Raw genomic sequence first — 20,612 nt, 5'->3', positions numbered from 1 at the left:
TTCAAGCAGTGATAGTTCAGCTACAAACAAATCACCCTGTAGAAAGATCAGTTAGAAGAAGTTACTTTGTAGAGAGTTCAGCTACAAAGAAACCATTTATGTAAAGAGCTCAGCTGCAAACAAATCACCTGTACAGAATTCAGCTACGAACAAATCACCCTGTAGAGAGATCAGCTAGAAGAAGTTACCTTGTAGATAGTTCAGCTACAAACAAATCTCCCTGTAGAGAGATCAGCTAGAAGAAATTACCTTGTAGAGAGTTCAGCTGCAAAGAAATCACCACTGCCCAAATTTCAAGGCAATAGCTCTTTCCAATCTGAAGTTATCAATTGTCAAAGTTGGCAAATTGGATGTGTGTGGAAGGCACAGCCGGCTGAAGAACACATGCCTGGTTTACTGAAATTGTAAAAGTGTGTGTATGTACATATCTACCTATCTAACTATGTTTGCCTGTATACACTCACGCGAGAAAAATTGTTAAATGGTAAAAAAGAAGCTTGCATGTAAGAAATAAAAGCAAAATGAAGTCTGTTACTAAAAAGAAACTTCTGCAAAGGTAAGCTTTGCTCTGTGGTGCTTGCAGTCTGAAATACATATGGGTGTGGTAATTCTCCTCAGACTTTGTGAATTACCGTCCTTTTGCGTTTTATAGGTGTTTAACAGTTGAAATAAGCAATGTTGTAAGCCTTGTAGACTACCAGTATACCTTCAAGTTGAAAGGGGACATGTTCTGTGCATATGTGAACTAGAATGAAGAGCAGTTTTGAAGAGAATTTGCAGGAAAAAAAACATGATAGTCAAGCTACTGTATAAAACAGTTTAAAAGATATATTTCAGTGTATAATAATTCTGTACGTTTAAAGCAGCTTGTTTAACAAGCACTTCTTTAGCAGTGCATAGCAATGTATACGTAACTGAAGATTAAGAAAGCTTCACAAATATTAAAATCCAAAGTTACAATAAATTAATTGTGTATTATTGCAAAACAAAACCACCTAATTGTGACCGGATTGGTGAAAAAGGGTCTAATACCCTTTCCAAATTTCCAAGTCATACCTCATCATGTCTTTACCCCATTGTCTTAAAATTACTTACAGGAATAGTGTTATATATGTTAGGAGTGTAAGGTTACCAAATTTCAGGCTGGTACCATACACACAAGTCAATCTATGGATTGCAAAGTAGCAATTGGAAAAGCTATAAGACCCCTTTTCACAGATCCGGTCACCTATTAGCTAAAATAATAACATAGTAATACATAGTTGTAGATGAGTTAGCTAACTGCATGGCGCCTGGTTTTTAGAAGCAGCACAACATTAATTTGTTCCTTCTACTTGTTAGTTTTGAATGAAGGCTTTTAGCTATGTATATTTGTGACCGAACCTTGTGAAAACAGGGAATGTGGGCACAAACTACACCCCCTCACTCTACAGGTAATACTGGAACAGAATAGCTGTGTTCTGTAACTTGTATCCCATCCAAAAACAGCTTATAACTGTAAAAAAAGTGCGCGTCCAAGTAAAGCAGAGTTAACTGCGACAAAAAGTAATGATATCATAATGCGGCCATGTGCGAGGTGTGCAAGTTGTAAAATTAATATTAGCTAATCAGATAATACAATGTTATTGTTAAAGTGTTAATGAGAACTATGTGATGCTGCTAGTTTTTAAGTGTGTGAGCATCTTCATAAATGCCACATAAATTTAATTCTCAATAAAGCAATGTGTATAGATTCTCTGATAGTAATAAATAGTTTGAGTTTGGCCACCTTTCCTTTGTTCGTAGCATTGCTGTATACAGGAAAGGCGGCCAAACTCAAACTATTTATTACTATCAGAGAATCTATACATATTGCTTTATTGAGAATTAAATTTATGTGGCATTTATGAAGATGCTCACACGCTTAAAAACTAGCAGCATCACATAGTTCTCATTAACACTTTAACAATAACATTGTATTATCTGATTAGCTAATATTAATTTTACAACTTGCACACCTCGCACATGGCCGCATTATGATATCATTACTTTTTGTCGCAGTTAACTCTGCTTTACTTGGACGTGCACTTTTTTTACAGCTATAAGCTGTTTTTGGATGGGATTTCAATACTTTTTGTTAGAATAAGCAATGCACTGTTGATAACAGTAGGTGAGTTTCCATGGTTTTGACAGAAACCCCAAATTACAGTGACAGAATATTAAAAAATAACTGTAATTTTAGTGGCCAGGGCCGCCCACATTGGGGGTAACTGGGGTATTTTGCCCCCTACCACAGCCCGAAAGGGGCCACTTGAATACCTGTTTAAAGTAAGATCGATATACTCTAATAGAGCAGTCAGGATCTAGACCCTTCCTTGCCCCTGGGCCCCTCTTTAACTCTTTTCCCTGGGCCCTCTAATTTCTCTAGACGGCCCTGTTAGTGGCATGCAACTGCAATCAACTAACACCCATTTTAACTAGTAAACCCTTAACAACACTTTGCCTTTCATCTTGTACTGCATTGAAACGATCAAGATACTTTATTAGAGCAGTCACAAAACAGCTGTAACACAGCAATCAATATTTAGCATAGTTACAACTTCTGCTTAGCATCGGATTGTATAGTTTAAATTACTAGCTACTTACAGACTTTTCAATATAAAAATATGGCACTTGTAGAAATGTGACTGTTCTATTAGAGTATCTCCATCTACTTCAAGCATTGACTAATTCAAGTGAAGAAGCTACGCCCCTGCCAAGAGATCTTGTGAAATGAAATGAGAATAGTAAAGAAAAGGCAAGTATGTACAGAGACAATAGAGGGGCACGTAATTACGCGTATGTCCTGTTGTAAATAAACGCATTTAAAATTTATATTACTACTAAATAAACGCACCAGAATAGGCTTGTGTGGCTGTTGTTTCCAAGGTTGTCTCATTACTTGTCTTTTCATGTTGAAGGGATTTAGTCGCAATTGGTGAGTTTAACTATACATGTATTTGTGTTGAAGGCGATTAGCACATATCATGATAAACATGTATTTGTCACAGTAGAGTCTCTCACGAAGTCACGATTATTACGAGACAGGGTAAAAAATTTACTGCTATATTTAGAGGTTGTAGCATTTGTATATCTTAGTATCTTAATAAATAATCCCCCATGATCACTAATCACTAATAGTACAGTGAAAATTGGTCATTATTCAGGCTGTAGGGACAAAATTTTCTAACCTTTCCTTTTAAAGAGGTGGCTGCATTATGCGGCCTTAAAAAAGGTAAGAAGCATGCTGTTCTAACTGCCTATAGAGATGGATTTAGTGTATGACGACGTATGAGACAGTGAGTGCTGGCAGCAAGGGGGCAGCCAATCTGTTAGAGCACCAAAAGCACTGCTTCAGACATAGGCAGTTGGCTGTCAGCCCCAAGTGTAAAAAGTTTCACTATTGGTCCTTATAAGCTCCTGATGAAGAAAGTGATGAAGAAATTATCCATAGGATATATTTTTCAGAGTATCCATTTCAGCTCTACAATATAGTAGCCAAGCATAAGATGAACATAACACAGCATTCCAGTAGTTTAGCGGTGACCACAACACTGCCTGAGTTAAACTGTGGTGAGATTTGAGACTACCAGAAGCCCTGGAATGTCTTCAACACATGAAATACCAAATATCTAATGCCTGGCTTCATCCACAGTGGACCTGTCTTGGTGGCCACTTGTACAGAAGGGCAACAGCTGCCACACAGTCTTGCGAGCGAAACAGCTAGTTGCCACACCCCTTAATTATCAATTTGTAAAATCTTTAGCAAAATTTTGTTGTGCGAGCAAGTACGATGTGGCAGTGCCGTGTATATGGTTGCTGCCTAGCAGTGACACATCACGAGTATTGAAGTCACAATGCGTTACTGTATCATCCATCTAAATACAGTCTCTGAATGTGTCATTTTGTGTAGAGAGCAATCTTCCACAAGAAGTGACCTGCAGGTTTCAGTGTATATTGTTAACCATTAATATTGTTCACAATATTGTGAACTATATGTACAGTGAAACCTCACTTAGTGGCCACCTCTTTAATAAGACCACCTCATTATATTGGCCACCTCTAGTAGGTCCCAAATATAGCTAAGCAGTACTTTATGACCTCATTCATAAGGCCACCTTGTTATTCAGGCCAAATTTTTTGGTCCCACAGCTGGCCATATTAATGAGGTTTCATTGTACTTATGTGAATTTTTATTTTTTGTAACTTTTCTTCAGGTTTACTGATGGTCACTATGAAGCATTGTTGACTGGTACGTGTATAATGTGGTGACTTGAAATGCTAAACAGTACGTAGCATGTCTTGTATGTACATGTAATGTGTTGTAATGTGTCCATACATCCACACATCTTAGAAATAAATATAATTGTATTCTCTATAAATAGTCAGTTCCATTGTGCCACTGGGTCATAAGTTGGTTGAGTATGGATCATCCAGGGCACTTGAGTCACATTTAATCCTGGCCAAGTGGATCTCATCCACTGACAGAATATACAGGATCAGATCACGTGTATAAATTACGGTGGAACTTGTTTATTGCCACCTTCACTCATTCAGCAGGTAACAGTGTATAAATTCTCAATTGGAATTGGCTTTTCAAGAGTGGTTGTCTTTCTATACTAGTGGCCATCAAGATAGGTTGTACTGATAGAGTGTACATACTAGAGATGCAACAATATCCTCCACTTAGTGTCGTTTGATAGTGATGCAATGGAGACTATGTATTATTGCATTTAAATACTATACTATTATATTGCAACTCTAGCACGTATTTATAACAGGAATGTTTGTTAACTGTTTAGACATACTGGAGCCACACCCACTCATCTGGATTCTACAAATGGAGTCATACCAACTTCTTGTCATCATACTTACTCCCATTGTGTTTGGATGAATATACATGCCGTCATGTGAGACTTGCTACCATGGCGGGCCACTGGAAAACATTTGCATAGCAGTTATATTACAGTCATTATTGTACAATTCTTACATTATTGTTGTGAAAAGTGTTTGGTATTCATGTGTCTCCTCTGTATGTTGTAATTACATGTGTAATTTTGTGTGGGGGTGCTATAAAATGCAATAATGGATGGTGACAATTGTATTAGGCGATTTTGCACACTTCCTTTTAAGCTAGCTACATGTGCTAATTACTCACAACTTGTGTCAACAACTGGTAACCTCAGTTGTACTCTTGTGTCATTCTTTAAGCCGCGCCCTTAGAGGACAAATTATGTGGGGGCGACTAATTTCAAAACGAAGGATGGTATGCAGCACCATAGATTATATTTATGGACTATAATCTATGGCAGCACACTTCTTGGTGGCTATATGTACTGATTAACTACATAGAGCGCCAGTTCATCAATACCCAGTGACCGCAGTTGTGCTCTGCGTCATTCTTTAAATTCCGAGTAAAATTCTTAGAGAGCAAATGACGTGGGGGTGACTAAATTCAAATTTCAAACTAGCCATTCTCGAAAACAAATGTTTCAATCTGAACGAAACTTTCAGAACAGTTTAAAGACACATTGCCCTACATGCCAAGCTAGTATTGCGGAAAACAACAATCTGGGATTTGCATTTGGCCTCTAGATCGACTGAGGACGACTGAAACTTCGTTTGGTGCTGAAATCACGACTGTAGGGTAATCATGTATGGTGAAATCGATGATGTGAATCTTGAGGTGATTGAGTGAATACTGAAGCGATAACAGGGCGATCAATGTTCAGAATGCACAAAGGAACGCAAGGCATACACCTGCGGTTGCGTCTAACCGCATGCGATAAAAATAAATAAATAAAAAATAAATGAAACTTCCCCTTTGATGTCGGCAACCTCGATCACGAAACAATCGGCATGGATTTGCTTCACTGCTTGTGTGGTAGTTACTAGTGACACGATGAGTTCAACTCCAGAGTTTCAGAGGGATAGCGTATTACTAAGTGACGGGTGGATTACAGGAAGGCCGAATTTGACAAAACGTTCGTTCTTGTAAAATCCTCACGTAGTGGTCGCGTCATTTTTAGTCTGCGGCGCGCGTTTCTGCTTTACTGGCCGCACGACTCACTACCGTGAGTCTTGATCATAAAGCAAATTTTGCTTACTAACAGCTGGAAATTGCATTACCATAGCATAATGATGCAAAAAGTTATAAATGATAAAAAATTGAAAAAGTAGGCAAAACTCATGTGCCTACACGCCCTATTTTTTGCAGGCCCAGTCACATTTATCCTTATATGTAGCTAATGCCTGCTATTGAATGATTTACAATATAGCATGATAGTACAGTGTATTAAGAGTAATTAAGATTTGATTTTTGTCAAAACTATTATCCCCAAAAAACCAACCCATAATATCTTAATGGCATCTTGGCATCTTGGTGAGATAAAAGCAAGCCCCAAAATGTCTTCAAAAAACCAAAAATACTTCCTATAAATCACTACAGAATTTTAAAAAGTTACATTGAGTAGAATATTCTGATGATTAACTATAACTCCTGCCTGCCTGATTCCTCCAGACACTGAAGCGTAACTTGATAACCACTAAGGGTATGGGCTTGATTTTTCAGTGCTTTAGCCATACTGGTGCCTTTTGGCATACCACAGTACCTACAATGCATGCATGCATCATGGACCTCATTTGTGTCTCATTTATTTCACTGACAGTGCAAGGTCTCAATTCATGTTAGCAAGTATGCATGACTGTTGACTGCCATGCTTTAGTATAATGAAATAGTCAACATTTTGGATTGATTTAAGAGTTGTTTTTCATACTGTTCTTCATCTGTATAGTGCTGTGTAATAGCTTAATCATGGCTGAATCAAAGCATAATGATACTTCACATTTGAATAATAATGACTGATAGTTGGGGCATATTCAGACACAAAATTAATGGATACCATTCTTCTATTTCATGCAGTACGTATGTGCAATTTTTCAATTATTGTTATCATTATTGTGGTTACTGTTTAAAACCTCTAAAAAGTTTTCAACACAGATAATCATACAACCAACCATAAATATGTTAGAAAACTATAAACAAACACGTAAAAGGAAAATCATTTAGTCTGATTAGGGGATAAATCAAAAACTAGGAAATAGAAACAAGATATGACAGTGGCAGCAGAAGGGTAGGCTAGAAGGACTATAGCCCACAGGATGCAATGAATGCAACAAGCATTGTTTGTTGTAGGGTACTGCTGAAAACAGATTGTAGAACTGATGCAGTCACCCACAAATCATTAAAGCAGCAAATCAACTTCAGATGAGAGGGACAGAGTTTCTCCAATAAATACTTTGTGTGACGTCATGGGTGTATCACTTGATGAAATATTGTTGTGGTTTTCAAACTGGTAGCTATATATCATATAGTGGGAGGATTTATTTTACTTGTGTCTTACCTGATTTGTCAAAAGTGCCACCAGTTTTAATCTATTTTTCTAATACTTCTAAAAGGAGCATGCTTTGCAACCATGAACAAGTCTCCAGCCTACACACATATGTGTCAGCTCAAATAATTTTGAGTCACCTTCCTCTGTCTGCCTATAGCTGCAGATTAAAATTTAATGTCCACTATTACATATATCTGCAGGTATATATAGATAACCTCTCTTGTTTCTATTCCCTTGTTTCGCTACTTTGTTGATCTCTAATCCAATTTTAAAATTCCTAATTTTTTCTTCTACTTGTATACTCTATATTTTAGTTAGCCTGTATACAGCTACAATAGCTACTATATGTGCACATAAAGCACTTACGTTGACATGTTGGAGGATTTCCATCATAACCAGGACAGCAAGTTGGTACAGTAGTGTAGTGTACAGACTGATGGTAGTAAACATAAGATTGACTGTAGCTGGTTGCACTGTGAATTGAAATGTAATTAACAGTATATCTGCATACATTATACACTTACGAGGAGCCTGTGCATCGTTTCCTTTTCCGTCTCCACCTCCCCCGGCGTCCACATTTGTATGTGTAATAGCTGGCTCGGTATTGAGTTTGATATGCAGTTTTTGTATTTTTTCGATATGAGGTAATGTTTGTAGAACAAACACCGTAGCTATGTTTAAAGATACAGGCTATGATTTTAACACGCATGCACTGAATTGCTATGTCAACATTGTGCATAGTATCAATGTAAGCAAAGTTGGTGCTAATCAGTGGCACACATGTATGAGCAAGACTAGAACAGTACACTCACTGCAGTATTAAGTAAGACAGTGATTATGCCTGTTATGCACTGACAAGTGTGTTGCCACACCAATCAGCTTGTTATCAATCTGGTTTGCAATCATTATTGTGTATGTGTTTGTGTGTGTGTGTTTGTCAGGCGTGTGTGCGAATATAAAAATTAACATCAGTTCAGCATGCCAAGTATTAAAGTAAGAGTTGATCAAACCACTCAGCCTTTAATTATTTTATATACATTATTCAGTTTTTATTGTGATATAAGATACCGTATGATATTACCTTGTGATTACAACCTAAACCTTTACAGCAAAGCTTACCTATACTTATATAACATTTCTCTACAAATTGGAATGTCAACTGTTTGTTTAATAAAAAAACTAACCATAATTATACAGAATCTTTCAGTTTCATCCTGTTGTTTATGTTTTGCAGGCAAAATTACAGCAGGAAGAATGCTAAACTTAGAAAAATATAAAGATGTAAGGAGAATAACTGGGTTGGCAATACAAGAAACATGTAGCTAAATAAACCACACCCACCTAAGATACTACAATAAATAGTATGTGCATCTTGGAGGAATAAACTACTTCTGAGGCTCAGAATTTTCAAAATAATGCAACATAAATCTCTGTACTGCTACCTTTGCCATTGCATCATTATAGCTACAACCTCCACTGGAATTGTTTGTGCTTCAAAAAGTGCTAGCAGTCAGTGTCTCACTGTAACAGTGAAACCTGTCCAAACAGGGAAGTGTCTAAACTAAACTGATCATTGCAATAATCCCCAAGTGTGTCATTCGTGTACAATGTGACCTGCATAATGTAGCCATCTGCACCACAAGATCCCACCAACAATAGGACTTCAACAGCAACTCAACATCTTTTTTACTTCAACAGCATTGCAAGAGTGTTATAGACACACCATTGTCAACCAACACGCACACTATCAAGCATATGTAACCCAGTCTGGGAAAACCGGTCTTATCGGCCATGTTAGCAGATTCAATTTTTCATCCAGAACACAAGGTTGCATGAATAAACTATCTAATTCCACAATCAAAATCAGCTATAATTGAGTGGTCTGGTTTTTCTGGCTGCTTTTCCCAAGCCCAGTGGCGATCCATATGTGCAGTGTGGGGCCTTAATGGAGCTGTGGTCAGTGGATGGCTGTGTGTGGCTGTACAGCTCTGTGATGTTGAATAAGTACCTCTGCTGTGAATTTCCTTCCATTTTAGCCAATTTTGAGACCTAAATGGCCCATAACTTGGCCTAATTCATTGCTACATCTTCCTGTTCGATTTTTTGAACAGCCTCCTTCCCTCCTTCTGATTCCCCGCCTCCCTCCCTTTTTGGAACTCTCCTGATACCATCAACCACGGTTTTCAAACTATTTAAAATGGCGGAAACTTAGTTGTTGGCTACTTCTAGTGGATGCTCTGGAAGGTAAGGAATTGGTGTAAAATGTGTAAAAATTTGGTGAACATTGCTTCAACCATTGGCGAGCTACAACACACTAAATACGTAGCTAAAACCGGCATTTATTGATACTTTTATAAGACCGGTTTTCCCAGAGTGGGTCACATATGCATTATAGAACTGACTACTTCTGAATGATTTTACTGACAATTTTAATTCTGAGAGTACCTGTAATGCTATTTTATATCACCCATGTTATCGCTGTTCTATAGGGAACCAATCCCCATTGACTTGTGATTTGTAGTAGTATATAACTAATTGATAATAATTATTAATTTTTGGTTTGTATGTATATATGTATTATACTCTGCATGGCTGTGAGTATACATGTTTCCCACAGGCTATTAATGCAGGCTTGATAACCTGAAATAAAAAGCACTCAAAATAAAACTGTAAAATAAATATAAAGATATAGCTACATAATATGTAACCTACACATAACCTCCAACGTTTATATGGATACTATAAATAAGTTGGTAAATTAAAGATATGTTGATTGTGTGCACTTTAATGCAAGCGTATATACTGGATTCAGGCTTATAGCTAGCTACACAGCAGCTACATGCACCCCATGTTGGCAGGTAAGTTATTAATATCTAAACACCAGAATTAATCAAGTTGAATCAGTGCATGATGTTAGAATGACTGTGATGAAAGAGTGATGTCAGTGATGTAATAGAGACAACCATCGTATGATGTGTACTGTGACAAAAATAAAGAACTGAAATCATAGTAAGTATGTGAATCCTTGGACAAACATGTGGCCAAATATCTGATCAGTTGTGGGCATGGCAAGGAAATAATGTTAACTATATACACATGCACAAAAATACACCAAGTTAACACTTACATTAAGGACAACTAGCTATACAAATCACGCACAGCTAAAAACATAGCTAGCTAGCTAGAGTAACTCACCTAATATTGGATGGGCTTCAAATTCGGATGCGATTACTCAAGCTACAACAGGAATTTTTGAACAACTTATATGCCTTTCAGATAGTTCAAGGCTGTGAGACTTTGGACACCAAATATCAGCTTTCTTGGCTTCTTTGTCTGGTGGCAGCAACCCTACAAAGTTATTTCCGATTAATCCATATATTCCGGGCATATATTCCGGGGAAAAGTCAATTCATGGACATCCACAGTTTACAAATCAGACTTACACAGTTTTATATGTTCGTGCTGTACATCAACTCATCTACTTTCTAAATATCCCCAGTTTATTTAATCAAACCTTTCAATCATGAATTACATACAGTACACATTTTCCATAAACGTATCTCAAACAAGGTATACTTAATCAAGTTTCCGTATACTGTGTGATTATTACTCCAGTGATGTTTCATTTAATTTATTTGATTTGTAATTTAAAGGATTTTATTAAATAAACTGGGGATATTTAGAAAGTACAAGGTATACTTAATCAAGTTTCCGTATACTGTGTGATTATTACTCCAGTGATGTTTCATTTAATTTATTTGATTTGTAATTTAAAGGATTTTATTAAATAAACTGGGGATATTTAGAAAGTAAATGAGTTGGTGTACAATGTGAACATGTAAAACTGTTGATTGGATGTAAGTCTGAAAACTGTGAGTGTCAGTGAATCGACTTTTCTTCCGGAATATACGTATTAATCAGAAATGATTTTGCAGGGCTGCTGCCACCAGACAAAGAAGCTGAGAAAGCCGATACTTGGCCGTGGTGTCCAAAGTCCCACAGCCTTGAACTATCTCAAGACACATAAGTTGTTTAAAAATTCCTGTTGTAGCTTGGGTTATCGCGTCCGATTTTGGAGCCCGTCTGATATTAGGTGAGTTACTCTATGCATGTTATTATTATTTTCCTTGGGCGTGATGGATTGCCAGCTTGCCAGGGGCGGTTTTAGGGGGTTTGCACGCCCCTACAATTCATCTGGGTGATAAAAAATTACAAAAAGCTTTACATACTGTATAATTATACTAGACATATTAAAAATTTAAAATAAGAAATAGGGATCGCTGAAAAAAGCCACGAAACAAGAAGGGATCGCTGGGGTGGTAATGTAAACCACAAATCCCTATTTTGACTTTTTATACTCAAATGGAGCATTTATAGAGAGTCAAAATAGGGATTTGTGGTTTACATTACCACCCCAGCGATCCCTTCTTGTTTCGTGGCTTTTTCAGCGATCCCTATTTCTTATTTTAAATTTTTAATATGTCTAGTTTGTGTAATTTTTTTCCAAATCCATTTATGAATTATAAGTTAACTGGCACATTAGTGTAGTAAGCTAACAGAGATTCCTTGGTTTAAAAGGCTAACTTATTAGGTATGTTAATGCAATATTAATTTTGTAATCTATGATAAAGACTGTATTTTCATCCTGATTCATTTGTACACACACAAAATATAAGGCAGGATACATTAATTCCTAGTCTATACTTAGTGTTTGAACCATCATCATCACACTTGGTGCCATCGCTGAAAACACACTGCTATCTGAGCTACTTACCTGTCAGAAGAATTACTGATTGTGCACCTATCATACAGGAGACAGTGTTGATGGCAGCACAGGAGACTTGAAGAAGAACAAGATGTCTTAGGTGTTTATTCTAACAGAAGGACAAGAATGAAACTCTATGATACAAGTTATAAGAATGGTAACTGTTAGTATTATAATTCCTGTAGAGTCCAATTTTTTTTCATAAATTTTCACGTGATATAACGATGCATACATCAAGCACGTACATTATAGGTGTAGAGTTGTCTAGCAGAATAGGTAGTGAAGAGATAGCTATACATTGTGCTATTATTGTAGCGATGACGCTTTACAGCACCTTTGTATAAATGCACGTATGAACAGGGCTGAATACAGCAGCAACATTGTGAGTTGGTATTAATCAAGCTAAATAGGAGATGGCTAGGCTTGGCCGAAAAGTCTTCCTATGCCGGTGTCTGCATGTACAAATCACAATGTCACTACCAGTGGCCAGTGGCGTAGCCAGTCTTACATGATTACCAGGGATTTGGCAGTCATTACCCATACATGCAGGAGTACTTTAAACTGGCATATTGAGTTCCAATTGTCAGGACTTAGATTGGGCTCTAGCCCTGGAAAGCCTAGGTGTAGCCTGCTAGCAGCAGTGTGTAACAAAGTGGAACACCATAGGTATAGTCAGCAAAGTCTGGTTAACATGCATGTGGTCATGACTAAATGTTTGCAACTGTCAATGTCACTAGCTGATCGGAGAGTGTGCTAGAATATGTACACAGTAGCTAGTTACAGTGACATAAGCACAGTAGCACACAATCCTCCCATATAAGACTGTCAGGCTTCACACTCTGTAAGTTGTTTATGACATGGATACCATATGGGAGTGTTGTTGATGATATGTGGTTAGACCACAAAATATTATTAAATGGTAGGGTTGTAATAAACACCCCACCCAACCTTTTTGCGTGTGAAAAGCAGCCATGATATCAGCGCTACCATTTATCTTCCACCTATAATGGACAAACAAAGCACTCACTGTGATGGCTAGAAAGACGAATAAACTGGATGCGCACTTAAACGGTTTCTCGTAGCGAAGACGGGCAGCTCACTAGAGACCCTATTATGGCGATCTTGTAAGGTAAAAGAGTGCTGCACAACTTCAATCTGCCATCTATTAACGTTATAAATACTATAGTCGAACAATACGCATCCCTGAGCACACAAGATCCCGTAATTTTGTTCTTCTACGGCTTCTTCCGTATACGGAACAGCTGGCAATGGCGAAGAACTTAGAAATTTATCGAGGTGGAGGCCGGTTAGCGATCTGTGGAGTACGGGTTAATTATGCACTTGTCAATTTCATGCCCCACCCCCGGGTGTCCCCACATCCCAAGTGGGGATTTGACATTGCTTCTTGTCCCCACCCCTGGGGCAATTGACAGTTCTCCAATTCACTGACTGATTTTTCGGTAGTTGCATTTCTAAACAATTAAATCGTACTCACTATAATTTTACTAGCTACAGGTGTATACCAGGTTAATTATTAGTTGCATGCATGAAATATGCGCTTATCCTTGAGGTGTTGTCAAATCCCCTACTAGGGGGTGGGGACATAGTGGGGATTTGACAGCCGATTTTGCCCCAGTAGTGGGGAATTTGACACCACGATTTGTCAAATCCCCTGTATTCCCCCACCACCCCCGGAGATGGAGGGGTGGGGCATGAAATTGACAAGTGCATTAATGGGTCATGGACACGCGGAAGGACTCAGTGAGTAAGGCTGTGTAGTTTTTATCGCGAAAAATGGATGCCTTGGGCTGTACACGAGTGAAACAAACTAAGAATAATAATAATAATATTATGAATAATAATATCTAATCCAAAACAGCCAAGCTGTAAAAAAAGAGTGCGGCCCTGAGAAAGGCTATGGTGAAAAAAGATGTGAAATGCAAGGTGGCGGCCAAGAAATGGCTGTGATGGTAGGTTAATGGTAAAAATTTTAATAACGACAATTCAAGTGAATTTTGTGCCAAGACCAAGCGGCACCAAATTCACTGAATTGTTGTTATTAAAATTTTTACCATTAACCTACCATCACAGCCATTTCTTGGCCGCCACCTTGGATTTCACATCTTTTTTCACCATAGCCTTTCTGAGGGCCGCACTCTTTTTTTACAGCTTGGCTGTTTTGGATTAGATTTCACTTCTTTTTGCATTTATATACCCCAAAGCCGGCCTATGGCCGGCTTTAGGGCTTTTTAACCTGTCATTTTTTTCTTTACTACAGGAAGAAGAAAAGATGAAGCAGGGTGATTTCTTTGTAGCTGACCTCTCTGCAAGGTGATCCTTTTAGCTGATCCCTCTACCGGATAACTTGTTTGTAGCTGAACTCTCTACAGGATGATTTGTTTGTAGCTGAACTCTCTACAAGGTAACTTCTTCTAGCTGATCTTTCTACAGGGTGATTTGTTTGTAGCTGAATACTCTACAGGGCGATTTGTTTGCAGCTAAACTGCTGAACTCTCTACAATGTAACTTCTTCTAGCTAAACTCTCTACGGGTGGCTTGTTTCTAGCTGATTTCTCTACAGGGTGACTTGTTTGTAGCTGAACTCTCTACAAGGTGATTTGTTTGTAGCTGAACTCTCTACAAGGTAACTTCTTCTAGCTGATCTTTCTACAGGGTGATTTGTTTGTAGCTGAATTCTCTACAGGGCGATTTGTTTGCAGCCAAACTCTCTACATGGTAGTTTCTTTGTAGCTGAACTCTCTACAATGTAACTTCTTCTAGCTGAACTCTTCACAGGATAACTTGTTTCTAGCTGATCTCTCTACAGGGTGACTTGTTTGTAGCTGAACTCTCTACAGGGTGATTTGTTTGTAGCTGAACTCTCTACAAGGTAACTTCTTCTAGCTGATCTTTCTACAGGGTGATTTGTTTGTAGCTGAATTCTCTACAGGGCAATTTGTTTGCAGCTGAACTCTCTACAAGGTAGCTTCTTTGTAGCTGAACTCTCTACAATGTAACTTCTTCTAGCAGAACTCTCTACGGGTGGCTTGTTTCTAGTGAACTCTCTACAGGATGACTTGTTTCTAGCTGATCTCTCTACAGGGTGACTTGTTTGTAACTGAACTTTCTACAGGGTGATTTGTTTGTAGCTGAACTCTCTACAAGGTAACTTCTTCTAGCTGATCTTTCTACAGGGTGATTTGTTTGTAGCTGAATTCTCTACAGGTGATTTGTTTGCAGCTGAACTCTTTTACATGGTGGTTTCTTTGTAGCTGAACTCTCTACAAAGTGACTTCTTCTAGCTGATCTATCTACAGGATGACTTGTTTCTAACTGAACTCTCTACAGTGTGATCTGTTAATAGCAGAACTTTCTACTGGGTGATTTGTTTGCAGCTAAACTCTTTGCATGATTGTTTCTTTGTAACTGAACTCTCTACAAGGTGACTTCTTCTAACTGATCTCTCTACAGGATGACTTGTTTCTAACTGAACTCTCTACAGTGTGATCTGTTCACAGCAGAACTTTTTACTGGGTGATTTGTTTGTAGCTAAACTCTTTGCATGATTGTTTCTTTGTAACTGAACTCTCTACAAGGTAACTTCTTCTAGCTGATCTCTCTACAGGGCAATTTGTTTATAGCTGAATTCTCTACAGGGTGATTTATTTGAGCTGAACTCTCTACATGATGGCTTATTTGTAGCTGAACTCTCTATTAGGTACCTTCTTCTAGCTGATCTGACTACAGGGTGACTTGTTTGTAGCTGAATTCCCTACAGAATAACTTACAATGTAATATAACTGAGTAAATTATAAATGCAGCTGAATGCTTTATTTGGGTGACTGTTCTATTAGAGTATCTCGATCTCGCATTTGCTGCACCTAGTAGCCTTTCGAATCATAACTCAGTGATTTGTAATCCGATTCTTCTGTACTACTGCAAGGACTTTCTATGATGATTATTCCAGCTACATACTGATTTTCAGCTCGTTGCTCTAAGCGGTTTGCCTGGTAGATACGAAAACTAATAGTTTTTTTATTCATAAAAATCGATCGCGTAATTTTGACACAGGTTGGGTTTTGTGTCATATCTCCATGGTCTTTATCCCGATTCCTTTCAAACTACAAAAAGGCACTCCTACGATGGTTGCTCCATCTACATATCAATTTTCAACTGATTCCTCCAAGGCGTTTACCCTGTAGTCGTGACAGACCTTCGACCTTATTTTACGCAAATAATCGGTAATAACTCCGTGAATGTTCATCGGATTCCTACCAAAGTTGGTACGGAGATCCGCCTTAATGAGCCCTTTAAGTGTACCAAATTTCAGCCAAATCCGAGCACGCATTCGTGTTTTATGGCGAATTTTGCGAAGTGTGCGAAATGAAGAAGATGAAGAAGAAAAAAACGAAGAAATTAAAACGAAAGTTTGTTCGCTCGTATCTCGGAAATGGCTGGAGCGATTTTCTTCCAAGTTGGTATGTAGACTACCCTAACTGGGCGGCACGTCTCCAGCAAATTTGGTTCCAATGGGATAAGGGATCACAGAGCTACATAGGTGTGAAAATTGCGTTTTATTTCTTCCTGTTAATATACTCACGGTGTGGCGCGCCGGCTTCTTGGGCCGCACGACACACTATCGTGTGTCTTGATGAACAATTCGCGTAAAATTCGCAATTTTTGAATGTTTCTAAATTTCGTCTAGACCATTTTTTATTGCTATATCACCATTTGTCTGAGTTCAGTGTTTGATAATAAGCCATCTGAGTGTTGTTTTGTGCTCGAATCTACTTTTAAAGGCTGGTTTTAGGTGACTGCTCTAGATCTATTAGGATTTTCAAAAATTCCACTGCGATCCCTATTATGAACCCACTATCGTGGTTCATGATTATGGCTTTTTCTATTGGCAAAACTTCATATATACTTTTACCTCTGAAAACACATTCACAGTGTTCAAAACTACATAGTAACCTTTTCTTCTTCTTTTTTGGAAGGGGGGTCTTCACCTTACAACAGGCTGAAGTTACAATTCCAGTAAACATGAAACCCCCCTGAAAATTTCTAGATCCATCCCTGGCCCTTGCCAACCACCTCCAGCCTCCACTCTTACAAGATCCATTGGCGGTGGAGTCCTACTAAAGATGCCAATGGATGAACGTGCACCGCGAATGCACTGGATTGCAGAACGTAGCAGCGATCCAGTGCATTCTCGGTATCTGCTGGGGAATTTGCTACTTACTTTCCTATCTTTCCAGACTGAGAATCAGCTTGATGTATTTGTAGTGCGACGAAAATAATCAAAATCAACGCTGCCGTGCTCTGCTGCCCCATCAGCTGACCGTACCAACGAATACGAAACTGTAGGGTAGATAATAATAGATCACCGATAGCTACACTTTATGGTTTCTCGCGATGTATCAGTGCCACTACGCTCACTACAAAAACCGAAGTATAAACTTTGTACCATATTTGGTATAAATGCATGGGCGGCCACATAGTAACCCTTGTACCTTTAGACCCCATTGGTCTAAATTTTAGGCCACTACAATGAGATAACTTGTTTCTCATCAACTTCTCATAGAGTAACACATGCGGGCGGGTTATCTCATTATCTCATTATTGTACAAACCATAGCTATAAATTTCAGGATGTATATATTTGTACAAAACCAATATAATAATCCTTTATTTTAGGTAATTGGCAGGGTGCACACCAAGCAATGGTACACACTGAAGGTAAAACTCCGAGTTCACATAAGCTTCAACTTCGGTAACAAAGCTTTCAAGTCCTTTACGAGAGTTCCACCAGTCTTGGGGTCATGTAACATACATACCCCAGTACAGCAACAACAACAGCAACAACAGCAGCAGCAGCAGCAGCAGCAGCAGCAGCAGCAGCAGCAGCAGCAGCAGCAGTAAACAGCAGCGTGCAGTCTTATTAGGGGGGAGGGGCTGTGCAAGCTTATGGCCGAATTAGCAACACTAATACTACTTTAGATATGATGGCCCTGCACATAGGGTATGCAAGTCACGGTACCAATGCTAGTGTATAGTCTAATGTACACTGTTGATGCCTTGGTGGTTTTTGATGCTCCAGAAAGCACTCTAATCAACACAGAAGTAAAAAAACACTAACAAAATAATGGTGTCTTTATCTCAATGGGATTATAGTTTTCCATGGAAATAGTGCTTTTCTACGTGATAAGCCCACTACCACAATACTCAAAAAAGTTATGTCGTGCAATAATGAGTGCGCATGGGCAAAAGAAAATTTTGGTGTGGGCGGTCACCGATGAAAAACAAGTTATCTCATTGTAGTGGCCTTATAGCACTGTAACCTTTAAACCCCTCAATTATTGTAACCTTCTCATTTCAAAATAATTTTATGGAAGTGGTTAGTGAGCCTGCCTTTAAGGAAGTGGAAAGGTTTTATTTTCGTGTCTAGTAGTTTCCCCTAATCATTCGACTTTAGGGGACGCGTATAGTAGCTTCCCCGGAGAATTCGACACGAAAAGTAGCACTGATTAGCGTTAGGGTTAGGCTCGGGTTCAACGTTCAAGGCCGGAGGAGACGGTCCGGTTGGTCAGGCCTGAGCCGGACCAATAATCTGGAGTTGAACCAACTAGCTGACCAGCTCGAACTACATTACTCTCATGCAATCTTTGGACGATCACATCTACATGCAGCTACGTACATTTTACAGATGTTATTGAAAATGCATGACACGAGTAGTCACCTAGTTTCTCAGCCTAACTAAAGCACAGAAACTACACGTATAGTACCTCCAATTACCTTACAGTACAGCATAGCATTCGTATCGTTTTGTACAGAAATGATCGTGGGTTCTACGTACAGTATCACGTGTGCTGACAGTTGGCATTTATCACGTGTAAGACAGGTGCCTTCTTTGATTCTAAACCAGCACACTTATATCACAATTCAATCTTCATAAAATAATCATTAGCATTCCTTGGCTTGTCTCTCTTGGCTTCCTTTACTGGGCGAAGGGCTGGCAGTGACAAACCAGATGATTCATTCCTCGGCAAGAAGCTGCACACTCATACATTACATGGTGGCCATCTGGATGAGATGTTGAGTAGAAATCACTCCTCTTCAACTACCCACTCGTCCTATCGAGATACCGAGCAAACTCTCAGTCTCACCCATATCGCACCATTTTGAATGCTGATTGGTCTCGTGACTGTCCACCAGTATATTTACGTGATGATCCGTTCACTTCATACAAACCAGTATAGTAGTATACAGCCGTGTAGCATTTTATTGTAGCTGTGTGAATTCACTGTATAGTAACTATATCCTAGCTAAAGGGGGCCATGCTGCATGGGTTCCCTGTGAAATTTGGGGGGAAAGTTGCAATTTGCTAGCTAGTTTTACTTTAAAATTTAGCATCAATTTTAAGGCATTTTCAAACCTTTAAATTGCAAAAATCCTGCAGCTCCTGGGGGTTGCACCCCCAGACCCCCCTTGAACTTCTAATTGCTAGCTATAACTGCAGGGCCGGAGGAGGGAAAATTGAGTTGGTCAGGCCATTGACTATAATGTTGAAATTGTTACTGTATACATGTCAATGAGAGGAGCTGTTGCAGAGTGTGCGAAGCACACTCTGCGAAGTGCGAAGCACGAGCATTCTAGGGCATGCCCCCACAGGAAAATTTTGAAAATTAGACACTCAGTTATGCAATTTTAGTGATATTTCACTGCTAGCTAGCTATATAAATATGCTCAAGTCTATCTGTTGTTTTTCAGACTTTCTATACTATGTATAATTGTAGACCTGACATACAGCATGAAACTTGCTGTATGGTTCATTTAGTTTATGAAATATCACTAAAATTGCATAACTGAGTGTCTAATTTTCAAAAATTTCCTGTGGGGGCATGCCCCCAGACCCCCCTAGAATGCTCATGCTTTGCACTTCGCAGAGTGTGCTTCGCACACTGTGCAACAGCTCCTCTCATTGGCATGTATACAGTAGCAATTTCAACATTATAGTCAATGGCCTGACCAACTCAATTTTCCCTCCTACGGCCCTGACGTTGGTTTCTTCTTCACCTTTAGGTTATGTTCTTCTTACTGTATTATAGTGTATATGTGAACCATTCTGAGAAAACCGGTCTTATATCGCCCTTGTCAGCAGATTCGACTTTTCACCCAAGACACGAAGCTACATGAATAAACTATCTAATTCCACAATCAAAATCAGCTAGACTTGAGTGGTCTAGTTTTGCTGGCTACTTTTCCAAAGCCCAGTGGTGATCCGTACGTGTGGTGTAGGGCCTTAATGGAGCTCTGGTCAGCCTGGGGATGACTGTGTGTGGCTGTACAGTTCTGTGGTGTTGAATAAGTACCTCTGCTGTGAATTTCCTTTCATTTTAGCCAGTTTTGAGAACTCAATGGTCCAAAACCTGGCCTAAT

General features: G+C 38.8%; 1 protein-coding gene across 1 annotated transcript in view; it reads right to left on the bottom strand.

Moving 5' to 3' along the window:
• The window catches only part of LOC136266172 (multiple epidermal growth factor-like domains protein 6), an 85,760-nt gene extending 68,124 nt beyond the window's left edge, over positions 1-17,636 (bottom strand). Inside the window, exons 1-3 of the mRNA XM_066061169.1 lie at positions 17,417-17,636; positions 7,937-8,083; positions 7,779-7,885 (exon numbers count right to left, since the gene is read on the bottom strand). Of these exons, the coding sequence (XP_065917241.1) occupies positions 7,779-7,885; positions 7,937-8,083; positions 17,417-17,508 (346 nt within the window). The 5' untranslated portion in view covers positions 17,509-17,636. The remainder of the gene's footprint in view (positions 1-7,778; positions 7,886-7,936; positions 8,084-17,416) is intronic.
• Positions 17,637-20,612: the final 2,976 nt, after the last annotated feature.

The sequence above is a fragment of the Dysidea avara genome, chromosome 9 (genome assembly GCF_963678975.1).
Source record: "Dysidea avara chromosome 9, odDysAvar1.4, whole genome shotgun sequence".
In the NCBI taxonomy this organism is placed as follows: domain Eukaryota; kingdom Metazoa; phylum Porifera; class Demospongiae; order Dictyoceratida; family Dysideidae; genus Dysidea; species Dysidea avara.
The sequence above is the reverse complement of the archived record's forward strand: the minus strand, read 5'-3'. Positions and strand labels throughout refer to the sequence as shown.